We start from the raw sequence: 13,035 nt of genomic DNA, 5'->3' as shown, positions 1-13,035 counted from the left end.
GTTGGCATCAGCTGTACGAGCTGTAAAACCGAACCTGTTACCTGGCTTCAATGTTGTTGCACGCCTACCAAACATATCTTTCCTTTTACCCATTAAAATATAACAATTTCCTAGTGACCTACCTATTCAGTGGCGTCTTTCGCGACTGACTGCACTTTTGTTCTGAACTTTTTTTCGATACATTTGTCTCCACTGGCGCTCACTTCACAAAGTTATTAGCCTCCCCAACCAAATGTTTTTTTTTTTTTACCTACTGAAAGTAAGATAATTTGCAATGTGTTTTTCAATGGTTAAACTGATATTATTATTACCATAAATATTGTATTGACTTCCCCAATAATTCTAACCAATATGGAAGGGTAATAACACAGCATATGATTGCATGTTATTGGCATGCAATGTAAAAACCGGTGCATGACTATATGATATGCACATTGACATGTGTAACACGCAAAACGTGAACAATTTTGGTTATATTTTTCCCAAATCAGCCCCCCCAAATCATATTGGGCCCCTACGCCTATGACGGTAGTTCTATTAGGCATTTTTTTTGAGTATTCAAAATCATACCAAGTTTTGTGTGGTGGAGTATAAGAATCGCGAGATACAATTTATTAAAGTTGCAAGACAAACGTGGTAAATATGACTGATTAAAGGCCAATTTTGACCGAAATTTTTCAATTTTTAGGTCATTCACAATCACAGGAATATATGAATAGGCCTAGATAAACTGTAGTGCGACAGTTGGAAATTCCAACTGTCGCACTCCAATTTTCCAACTATCGTCAGTTTTATCAAGTTCGGGGGTGAGACACCCCCCACACCCACCCCCCCCCCTTGTCAGCTATCCAGTTATTGGTTGCATTAAGCTTGTGAGAGCTAAATAGTTTAAGGGATCACATTACTTTTTGATGTAGTGTGTATTGGGGCATTTAATAGGTGTATACTACCACAGACCCTTTTATCATGCCGACTAGTATTCAGCAATTGGTTGAGCAATGTTGTGTGTCTATGTGTAGGACATTTTATTTGACCGCATAAGAATCATAAACATTTTCAGAAGTCCAACACCTGTTAACAAACAATTTAAAAACTTGTTAGTACTTTTATTTTACCATCATTTGGTCAGCATAGAATGCCATTAGTTGAATCACAGAAACTATATTTGATAAGTTGAAACTATGAACAATCAACAGTGTGGTTTGTTTGTTTTCTATCAAAATAGGAATCAACGGCCAAAGAAGTTCAAAATTCCAAGGCTGCTACTAGTGCTTGAGGGAAGACTAAAAGCAGAAAGAATGCCTAATGACAGAGAAAGAAGACATATTATACAGACACTGTGTGACTACATGGTAGGATATACATGGCTAAAATAGGTAAACAGTTTAATACTGTAAACTCACACTATATCATTGCCAAACAGCTCTAATAATCACGAGGAGCTATTTAATGCTGCAACGTTACGCTGGATTAACTATCTCAAGACCTGACTTGCATTCGACAGATACTAATAGTGGGCCCAACTTACAATAAAGTGAGCCTAACAAGTAACTTTGATACACTTCTTAAGTTCAGGCTCAACCTTGAAACTAATTTTTCCCGATGACCTTCAAAACTTGTTTTGCGACAAGCTCTGCTAACCTTTCAACCAGAGACAAAAAAAAATCATATTTGCTCACGCTCGAAATGATGCTGATTTAATACTTGCGCGCAGATTCCTCAACATCATGTGTATTTACTACGTTACTAGCTGGGCCCTATGTGGGTGAAAGTGATTTGTATGTGCTTCCTCGTGCACTGCTGACAGCCGCCCGGTTCATACATTTGTATACTCCCACCTACAAAACCAAGGTCTAATATTAATAATATATATATGTTTATGAGCTTGCCGAACGTTACAACATCATACAGAAAGCGATGCCGGACAAAATTATATTTAATGATTATAGTAACATATACATTAGTTACTATTTATAAATATATGATATGCAAATATGTCATGCATAACCTATATACACGAGGTGTATGAGTAATCTGAATATAATACGGCATTACTTGTATATATATATATATATATGTATATATACTGCATATACTGTGTATATATATATATATATATATATATATACATACATATATCTGTATATATATATATCTATATCTATATATATTATAGATATATATTTATCTATATATATATATATATATATTATAGATATATATATATATATATATATATATATATATATATATATATATATATATATATATTGTAATAAACGTTAATTATTTCGAGTCCATTGCTGCTCGGAGTTCAGCGATCGTCAGGCCTACTGATCCGTAATAAAGTATGGGTTGCTATTCCACGAACTACCATTTGGGTTTGACACGGCTGGGTGGTTTCCTTTTGTGTCTGTTGCCATGTCTACAGGTAGAGATGAGCTCGCTTCTCTAGTTGAGCGTGTTGCCTTTGAGGGTGGTAATTTGGAGCTTTTCTTTGCAAAGATTGCATAGACCAGACTGCCGCTTGTGCGTTTGGACTGTGACACAATTTCCCAGTGTATTGAATATTCAGCTTTTTTCTCCTTGAGTTGCCAGATGTGTTTAGAGAGTTCCGTTTCTTTCTTATATCGGTCATGTTGGAATGATTTGGTGTGGTTGTTGTATCTCTTCTTAAATTCTCCGCTCGTGAGGCCTATGTATGACGCGTTGTCGGTTCCTGACGTGGCGGTGGCTTTGTAAATGACGTCATTAACCAAGCAGTTGCCGCGAAGTGGGCAACTGTCTACTTCTCGGCAGTTGCATGTCTTTTCCTGGAGGGGTTGGCTCGTTTCTTTCATGACCTTTGAGTTGTGTGACTTGGTGATCTGTTGCATGTTTCTCATACAGCTGTAACTTTATTTTGGCTGTTGATCTGTTGAAGATTTTGTGTAGCTTGTTGGTCTGTGGGAATTGCTTGTCGATGAGTTTTAGGAAGTCCGCTGCAAAGTTGGTCTTTACGTTTTTGCTGTATGTGGGGTTGTACCATGTGATTTTTCTTGACCTGCGTTTCTTGTTCTGTTTGGTGTTTTTGTTTTCCTTGTTTTGGTATTTGATAGTATAGTTGTATCCAGCTGACCGGAGGGCATGATTGTAGGTGGGTGCTGCTTTCTTGAATGTGTCCTGGTTAGATAATAGACCAGAGACTGTTCTTTCGATGGCTGGCGGTATGTTCTTTATTATTGCGGGCGGGTGGTTCGAGTGTTGGCTTATGTAGATTGGTTTTCTGTAGGGCTGGTACTCTCTGGTATTCATGTTCAAAGTGACGTCAAGGAAGTTGACTGTTTTCAAGTTCGTTTGGACAGTGATTTTTAGTCCACATGTATGAACGATCTTGATTAGGGCTTTTCGTATTCTGTCTGCTTTGCTGCCTGAGCATGACCTCATTACTGGTAGCCAATCGTCCCTGTATAGTCCCAAACGAGTGATATCAGGGTTTTTCTTCAGTTGGTTCAAAATGAATAGTCCCACCAATTTACAAACTTCCGCTTTGTCAAATGCACCCATTGAGACGTAGAATTGGTTACCTGTGTCTCTCTTCTCTTTTGCCCTTGTGATCGTGAAGGAGAGATCACCTTGCGTGCATGATAGTCTTGTATTCAGTATCACTGATTCTGGTGTATGCTTTGGCCCATGCTAGACATTTGGGTATGAGATCCTTTCTTATTGAAGGGTAAAAATCAACAATATCGAAGACCAGAAAGGTGAGACTGCTCTTTTCCTGTATATTTTTAATCCATTCCAGTACGCTTGTGGTATGTTTACATTTATGTGGTCAAGCATGGCCTTGCTCACTCGTCCCATTTCAGTTTTTTTGTGTGTTTATTAGCCTGCATTTTGTGTTATCTTGAAAAATTTCTTTGTGGTCCTTGATTGTCACGAAAGCCGTTTTGGGTCCAGTTTTATTTATTCGGTTACCTATTTTTAATTTGTCAGCTAGACTTGTGTATTCATTGTCTATTTCGGTGGCGGTGTTGCGGTCCGCATATTTGTATTTCTGAGATATGTTTACAGTTAGCAACCCACCGTATTTGGCGGGGTCCATCTTGTACATGTTCCTGGTTTTGTCCGCCTCTACGAAGATTTCTTTAGAGGATGTGATGTTTTCTATGTACTTCTTGAGGTTGGACAGGAACTTCTCCGTCACTTCCTTGAACTTAATGTTCTCGACCATTTCCAGCATATCGGACTCGGATGAGACCAACTCCGGGATTTGTGGTGGGACGCATCTCGATTTTAGCCCGTATGCATCGGTGGTGGCGGTGTTATCCTCGTCACGGCTTGTGTCACTCGTTTCCGCATCGGTGTCAGTGTCGGCCAGGATAAATAATGCTCTCCATCGCATCCGTTTATCAGCTTCTCTGTCATCTCTAGCAGTCTTTTCAAGTATTCTCTAGTTGATGGCAAAGGAATGTTCTTGCCCGAGTAGTTCATGTTGTATCGTTCCATACTACTGTAAGCTGTAAAAGCATGTACTGCTGTTAGTAAGTAGAGTGCTCAACCGAGGTTCAGGAGCCAAACTATCAAATATAGCTAAAATACTATCAACGGTGAGAGGGCTCAATACCGAAGTAGAGCATGATATATATATATATATTGATATATATATATATTGTAATAAACATTAAATTATTAAGAGTCCATTGCTAATCAGAGTTTCACTCTTGTACAAGTAGTTGTACAGCAATCGTCAGGCGTACTGATCTGTAATAAAGTATGGGTCGCTATTCCACGAACTACCATATATATATATATATTTATGTATAAATATATATTTTTGTCAAGTTTAGAGGATAAATCTGTTCTTCGTCTGGACAAACATCATATTTCTTTACGCAGGTAGGCGTAGTCCCTCCATATATGATGGGCTGTAATTGTTGTACTCCCCAATCCTTACTCCCGCGAGTCCTGTCACTGTACCCATCCCAAATCCCTACCTTTCTCACCCCTCTGGAATCCATTTAACATTCAACTGTTAGACCACACTGCTACTATGGTAGTTGAACATTACGGTGAAGTAATTGCACACAAGAATATATTTTGGAAAACAAAAGTCGATAATAAGTAGTTTATTATATAAACAGTATCAGTAAATGGAGCAACAATAAGCTGTAACAGAAACCAACAGGGTAGGATGCAGAGATATTTATATATTGAAAGCTTTTATTTAATGCAGTTTGGTGCCTTGAATCAGCAATTGCAGTTTTTACCTAAGTACCCAGTTTATTAATGTACTCTCATTAAGAATCCGGAGGGGCACAGCCACTATTTCGAGGGAGAGAATTAGAAATTGTCTTTGATTTTCATTGAGATAGCAGGGGCACTACGGCAACTTTGTAGTTTTAGTAGGAAAACAAGGCTATTTACATACACTTGTGAAAAGGCACCAAAGGTCATGGTTTCAAGAGTGAGAAAAAACATGTAGAATAGACAGAATTTTAAGAGCAACTTTTTTTTCAGTGGTTTTTTGAAAACTGTACATCAAAACCTTAACATTTCCTGCAGCTGCTCAATATTTACTGGCTCTTGGCACAAATTTTGCTGGAGTTTTGGACAATCTTAGAGCCCTGACTTAGATGATAAAGTTGTAGGATGATCAAGAGGGCACCTAAGGCATTGAAAGGGTTAAAAGGCATACCGCAGTTGTTGCTATCAGTGATGGATGATTTTTAAGCTCATTACGGCAAGAGGTATTTTGCCATCCACCTGCTTCCTGACGTACATATTTTTACGTTCATGGAGTGTGTTTTGTTTGTTCTTCTTTCACCCTCTGTCTGTGTACATTGTTGGTCCTCTTTTCTTTCATCTTCCGCTGCAGTTTATTCTCCCCACAAAAAGTGGCTATAGAAAATTTAGGAGATACGGCTCAGTCCGAGTACAAGCATGGCTCATCTCTGAACACAGAGTCCAGTGGTAGCGATAGTTACAGGGACATTTTAACCAGTCATAAGTAAGTTTCACTCTCTAATCATGTTTTATTTTAAGCAAGGTTTTGTCAGCTGGCAACATATTATCTATGTTTTATTCTTTTGTAAAACAATTCAAAAATAAGAAACTGACTGGGAAAAGTAAATGCAATGTATTGAGACAAGATATTGGATAATCCCAAACTGAATGTTTACTTACCATAAATGTAACTTGTTGAAAGGTAACGCTGTGTCTTGGTAACGACATTTTAAACTATCTCAAGTTGTAAAGGATTGGGAAGGTTAATAGAGCTCGATTTGGGGTGGGGGTGAGTGGAGGAGGGGTGGGCGGCTAAAATAAGCTGCTTAAACGGTATGATTTTTAAATTTACAATATAAACAGTTGACTGTACTGAAAACTGCACAGTGCATTTTAAAGTAGACCACTATCTATTTCTTGCTGTAAAGCAGAACTGTTTGTGACCTTGTGTTGAGTTTGTTTTGATCTCATCTCATAGGGAGATGAGATATTGTACTTCACTCCACATCAAAAATGTGAGTGTGTGAGTGTGCGTGTGTATGTCTGCGTGCGTGAGTGAGTGAGCAAAACTAAGTATGTCGCAAACTCCTCCTAGACCCCAAGTCCTGTCGAGTTCAAGCTTGGTGGGTGGGTGCCTGACCATGTTAACTCATGCCTGCGTGATTGATGACGTCAAAGAGGTCGAAGGTCAAGAAATCTAAAAATTAGTTTTTAGCCATTTTCTGCATGCCAACTTGTTGGACAAAGGCATTAAACCACATTATATGTAGAGAATGAAGAGACAAAGTTTAAAACAAGACAGATTTAGCTGTTAAGGCTTGTAGTTAACAGGTCAATTGAGTTAAAGTTAAAATTGGTCTAAATTGTGCAAAAGAGTGTGTCCAAGACTGTTAGTCCTATCAGGTTCAAACTTGGTGGGTAGGTGCCTGACCATGTACTGTAAACTTGATCTTTGGTGATTGTCTAAATGTCATATGTAACATGTTGAAAATTTCAAGTTTCATTGCTTACACTACATTTCGTTTTAATAGAATGTTGAGTGAAACTACCCACTGCTGTAGGGGATGAAACATTTGGTGTTTAATCCACAAGCTCCAGCTCATTCATTGGGGCTTAAATTTCAACTCCTACCCAGATCCCAATGAAGAGAGTAAGTGACGTCTGCTCTGTAATGCGACAGTAGCATAAGAGACGGTGGTATGAACAGACCTTATGGGGAAAAAGTTAACCCGTCATTTAATGAAAGTGAAAATATTCCCCATCTTGGTGGGGTGGAATTCATTTCCCCCGTGGGTTGTATAACAAAAGAGAAATCTGTAAGCAACGATGATTATTAATGCATCTTTGCGTGATTGATTACTAATCCATCTTTGCATGATTGATTATTAATCCATATTTGCATGATTGATTATTATACAAATATTGAGTGCAATAGTGCAATGAGTGCAATAGTGCAAATATTTCATGAGTTGAAAGATGGAATGTTCCATTCAACGGGGCACAGCAGAGTTGAATGGAACAAATTACATCTTTCAACGAATGAAATATTTGCACTATTGCACGAATGAAAACCATTCATTATTTGTTTTATACAACATATTATATTAAGATGGGTAAAATGCACTCATGCAACCGATTGTTTTGAACAGACAGGTTTCTCTGCTCTCTTACCATTGAAAAAGTGCTACCAAAAAAGTATAACTCATGGTTCTATTTCATAGAGTGGAATAGAGCGGATTTTGCATGCAATCAACGAGCAATTGACCAATCAAATGACCAGACTACAATTAGGTGTTGTAAAATAATCCATATTTGCATGATTGATTATTAATCCATCTTCTTTCTGCTTAGACGTTGAAGGACAGCGTAGTAAAATCAGAGGATTCCGTGAAGAGACTGTTAGCAGAGATCAAGATGCTAGGTCAAAGGGTCGTTCAATCTCATAAAGCCGTACAGAAGGAGAAAGAGCCAGGTACATTTTCAAGTTTCTTCCTTTTGGGTTTGGTACGTTGAGAGTACAAGATGGATATGATGCTCGCATTGTATAAAATTATTGGTAGCAGTATGCTGGAGACAATGGGTTGTAGGACTATTGTTTGCGAGCGGGTCACAGATATGGTCATGTGCGAAGAAAGTTGGAATGAATTTCAAAACTAACCAATGAGTCTGTCTTGCGTACAAAGATTTACTTCGCTGCTAAATAAACCCGAGTGCGTTTAGCAGGAGTGTCAAGCCTAAATCAGGGATGTTTAAATTTGGTTAAAATGTTCTATTTATGGTAGTTCACAAGCGAGAATGTTACCTAACTTATATGGAATTGATGCCAAGTTTTTGTATTGAATGAGTGCAGTTGTTAAATTTTTTGTACCCGCCATCCCCACCCCACCCCCAGAAAGAAGTATCCCTAACCGTGATGGAATATCACTTAGTAATATTCAGTCTTACCGAAGGCGATGGAGTACAACAGAGTTGAGGAGAGTGGAATTTTCAGAAGGTTAAAGTGTCACTGTTCCCCTGACCAACACGGGAATGATGCTAACTTTGTTAATTAAGGCGAGGATAACAGCTAGGTACTTGACTCCATAAAGAACTCGGACATGTGGGTGTATAGAACAGAAAAATATAGTGATACAATTACCGACTGAAACACCCGTTCATATAGAACTCGGACATGTGGGTGTATAGAACAGAAAAATATAGTGATACAATTACCGACTGAAACACCCCTTCATGAAATTACACCCTTCATATAAATCACAAATTAGGGAATACTAGAATTATAGCATTAGGAAATTCTAGAAATTAATTCTAGAAATCTCTTTTCACGTCTTCAAATGACAATTTCAATCCAAAAGTTTGGTAAGCTTCAGGTTGCTGTCACTGTTTCACCAACTCCCGTCTTTTGGGCCACTTTCTCTTTAGGCCAGCACCCCTTGTCTCTCTTGCTCCGCTGATGATTGTCGAGAACTGCAGGGTACAAAATATGTTAACTAGTATTTTGTCTAAATACATGCTCTGGAATTATCCCAAGGGTATTTGTAAGATGAACCCTAACCACAGTGAATCTTCCTGCAGATGTGAATTTCCCTTTGGGATATTGAAAATGCATAACATGTATAATAACATAAATAATTACATAAACCCACCACCAAGTCCTAAATAATCACAAGGCTCCCAATTCTATAATGCCCCCACTAACTGCTCCAATACAACACTTACTATATGCATACTATCTCTACCCCTAGGGCAGCTTCAATGGCCAGGATTATTCTAGAACATAATCTATGTATCTAAAATATCATTCCATACCCCAAGACACAATTTTCCTCTCTAAAGTGATCCCTGATTGCATTATCTTGTAACACATATTACTAAGTATTATTGACATATCCCCTAGGCTAGAGCCAAAGTTACCTAGGTCAGGATACAAACCCCCACAATAACAGTGACACTTCAATAAGCAATGAATAGAATAAATAATTCTAATACCTTGAAACATCATTCCCCACATAACAAGGATAAATAATGTGACTTACTTCACTGGGCTTTGACTTGCTCTCCAGGTACAGACTGGCGCCACGATACATCCACACAGAACCGGTTACTGGTCAAATTAACTGAGGTGGTGACAATAAATAATATATGTTTTTTTGCATATAAAATGTTGGCCTCGCAGGCTAAGCTTCAAGCATCTCAACAAGCCTGAATACAACTTAGTGCCCTCACAGGGTCTTACCACAACAGCAATAATAACCACACACCACGCCCACAGAGGACACAGCCAATCTTGTACAACTGTACCTTTCAAACCCTGGGAGTCAAGTGAGGAATATTCTCCAACTCTGAAATGAATGCATACCATGTACTGCTCAAAACAATACATAACACAAAACAAGACACAAACAAGACAAATATACAGGACACAAAGGGATAAAGCTACTACCTTCAAGGCAGGTTCAATCTAGCTTGTGCCAATCAGAGTCACTCAAGTGATACATAAGGCAATACAATAGGGACTTGTATCTGCTGTGACATAAAGAATACATCAAGTTTATTTACTTCGTCCTCAGATTTAGCGTAAAGTATTTTTTTTGGGTGAATATTGTAAGGATAACAAGCTCCTTCCTTTTTTCCTAGAACTGAATAAGTATTCACGCAAAGCAAATTGCTCTTTTTACCCATCATCAAAGTAGATGGGCAGTTACTAGTGTATTGGAAACAATATTATACCTGCCATAAGTTTTGCCATATGCTACTGTTCATTATTTTTTGGGGGAGGGGGGGGGGGTTTCCCTTAAATTGTATGTGCATTGTGTCACGTTTGTTTTGACAAATAAGGCTTTGTTCTGTGCAGTGATAATCTTTTCCTATAATCTCAGAGATATAAATATAAATATATTTAGAGGAAAATCTTGAAAAAGGTTGTAACAAAATTAACGCCGGGTCAGGCCAGATCTTTCTGGAAACCCTACACGTAATGAGACTAGGAGAGAATTGGTCTGGGAGGATGGGAGAGGGGGGGGCGGGTTTTAGCGGAATATTTAGGAACATTGCAGTTATTGTGTGTTGTTCTCCATCTCAATTAAAGACCTGTTATTTATGTGTAAATTAACACCTAGTTACTTAGTATTTTGCTGTTTGGATGCAGCCAGGGGTGGGACCTAGATTCCCCATCTCTTAGATTTTGTCTGTAACCCCACCAAAACACATATCCAGTACCACTAAACCCACTCCGAACTCTGTTGCTCCATTTACCCGAGCGAATCTTGCTATGAAATTGACTGACTTGCTACACAAGTGCAAAGATACTGGGCATTTTTTTTCCATTAACAGAAACTCTAGTGTTATCATCAATATAATGATAAACAAAATGGAGAAACTTTCAGCACATGTATTCAAAATAGTAAACACTTACTTATTGCCTCCACTCCACCCTCCAGTTTAATATTCTGGCTTTGCTTTCTTATTATGTGCAGGTTTGAGATGTAGTACATTTCTCCATCCGTGTTATTGTCAGATAATGAAATGAGAATGAGAATTAATAAAATTGTAAAAGAAATGTTTCCTTCCTCGACAGCATGACTTCATATCCGTCACTTCTTCAGTATCTACCTAAATGAAAAATGTAGGCTGAATTTTAGACACAATAATGTCGTAGTCCACCAGAACAAGGTTAATTTGAGATTTTACACTCACACACTGCTGATCCAGTTCCAAGCTATTCACTGTTAAAATATGCTAAACCTCCGATATGTTCCTTTAAAGGCTAACTTGATGATGTTATCAGCTCTTCTAGAACATGCTTTAATGTTAATGTTAAATTTTGTTAACCCATTGCTTTACATAAATTCTCACTCAACCAAAGCATGTTCCTTTAACTTGATATTAAAACAACAACACCCTTGCACCCATTGAAAGAAAATTAAACACCATCTATCCAAAAGTTGACAAATTTGTACTACCACTGTAAACATGTCATTTGAGACAGGTAAATATCTTTTTGTGATTTTGTGCTGGATCTGAGGAACTCAGCTAAATGGTTAAAGTATTAGACTAAATAGTCTTGTCACTCTAAACAGATGAACCTCGGCAAATTAATGGGTCGTTCCCTTACAAATTAAAAGTGGCATAAAAAATCCAGCCTGGTCTGATAACGCTGTTTTTCAACCGTTCACAACAAATTAACTGAGGTTTGTTAAACTTTGTTTCTAAAGTCATCTTTTTTATGAATTTTTGCTTCATGTCTTTCCATTGTAATATAGCTTGTAAATCTATTGCAATCAAAAACTTTTACATTTTTTTTTTACATGTTATAATAATATTCTCTAACTACTGTAGTTGATACAACAATACTAGACATTTCACTAGTAGATAAGATGGGTTATAATAAAAAAAAAAAAATTGACATTTCTGACATTACATAAGTTAGCGAAATCATTAAATGTTCTTAGATCTCTGTCTGTGGCTCTGACTCCCTCCCACCAAGAAAGTTTTAATCCCCCACCCCCTCCTATCACCCAAAGCAATCCGTTTTCGCCCTTAAAATTATTGGCTATCGTTGACTCATTCGAGTCTTCAAATGTAACATGCATGATCTACACTTTATGCAGAGTTCTTACGTCTACATGGCTTGTGTATTCCTATCTAGTAATTTTCTTTCATACTCTTTTATGGACAGAACCACCTATGGTGTCCACCATGGAACAGCTCCCCGAGAGACCTCCAGAAGACTTTAATTTGGAAGAGACTTGGGAAGATGACGAAACATCAGACAGAGACAATAAATTGGAATCCCAAGCCCCTGTAGCCGATTCAGATCCCTACTCTAGTCTCATTATGGACATGAAAGCCTCCATCTCACCTCCGAGTTAAGTACAGTCTAACTCTTACCAGATCAGGAAAGGCTTACCAGACGATAACCTCCTGAAGGCAGAAGAAGACAGAAAAGTTTGTTCCAATTCTGGTAGCGACGTGCCGAACGCTTCATCAATCCAAAATGACAAGCTGATGGAAGTTTCCCCCGAAGAGATTAGAAATAGGACTAAAGTTGAAGAAGAATTGGAAAGTGATTGGATCCAGCTACCAGAAAGACCTGCCGGTCTCAAACTTTCAGGATCACAAACTTTTTGAGCCACCGATGTTGCAGCTTCTTAAAAGATATATTTATTATTATTATTTGTTTCATCACATAGTATTACAAGGTGAACAAGACAATGAAAGTACAAATAAGTAGAAAATGTGAAAGGAAGTCAACTAAGAAACCCTTTTGGGCTTAATCGAATAGAGTACTCCCTATCTATATGTACATATATATATGTAAATATTTATATATATATATATCTATATATATATATATATATATAAACTGTATATATATGTAAGCTTTTCTACTTACTTTTCTACTCATATACATATATATATATATATATATATATATATAAACTGTATATATATGTAAGCTTTTCTACTCATATACATATATATATATATATATATATATATATATATATATATATATATATATATTTATATATATATATATATATATAT

General features: G+C 37.4%; 2 protein-coding genes across 5 annotated transcripts in view; both read left to right on the top strand.

Moving 5' to 3' along the window:
- Nucleotides 1-13,035, top strand: part of LOC139978062 (beta-adducin-like) — a 537,403-nt gene that overhangs the window by 20,943 nt on the left and 503,425 nt on the right. For all 4 annotated transcript variants that reach the window (XR_011796892.1, XR_011796893.1, XM_071988019.1 and 1 more), the window contains 2 exons: nucleotides 1,226-1,352; nucleotides 5,858-5,989. The gene's annotated coding sequence lies outside the window, so the exon portion shown is untranslated. The remainder of the gene's footprint in view (nucleotides 1-1,225; nucleotides 1,353-5,857; nucleotides 5,990-13,035) is intronic.
- On the top strand, nucleotides 7,112-12,826 carry LOC139978066 (uncharacterized). Its single transcript, XM_071988023.1, has 3 exons — nucleotides 7,112-7,135; nucleotides 7,837-7,957; nucleotides 12,164-12,826. Exons 1-3 carry the CDS (start codon nucleotides 7,127-7,129, stop codon nucleotides 12,355-12,357), a joined length of 324 nt encoding a protein of 107 aa, XP_071844124.1. The 5' UTR covers nucleotides 7,112-7,126; the 3' UTR covers nucleotides 12,358-12,826.

The sequence above is a fragment of the Apostichopus japonicus genome, chromosome 12 (assembly GCF_037975245.1).
Source record: "Apostichopus japonicus isolate 1M-3 chromosome 12, ASM3797524v1, whole genome shotgun sequence".
Taxonomy (NCBI): domain Eukaryota; kingdom Metazoa; phylum Echinodermata; class Holothuroidea; order Aspidochirotida; family Stichopodidae; genus Apostichopus; species Apostichopus japonicus.
Note: the sequence above shows the minus strand (reverse complement) of the source record. Positions and strands in the feature narration are given on the sequence as shown.

Bases quoted from the DNA above. Each gene is read 5' to 3' on its own strand.
- LOC139978066 (XM_071988023.1), top strand. The intron at 7,958-12,163 runs GTACATTTTCAA...TTTTATGGACAG, and splicing joins ACAGAAGGAGAAAGAGCCAG to AACCACCTATGGTGTCCACC.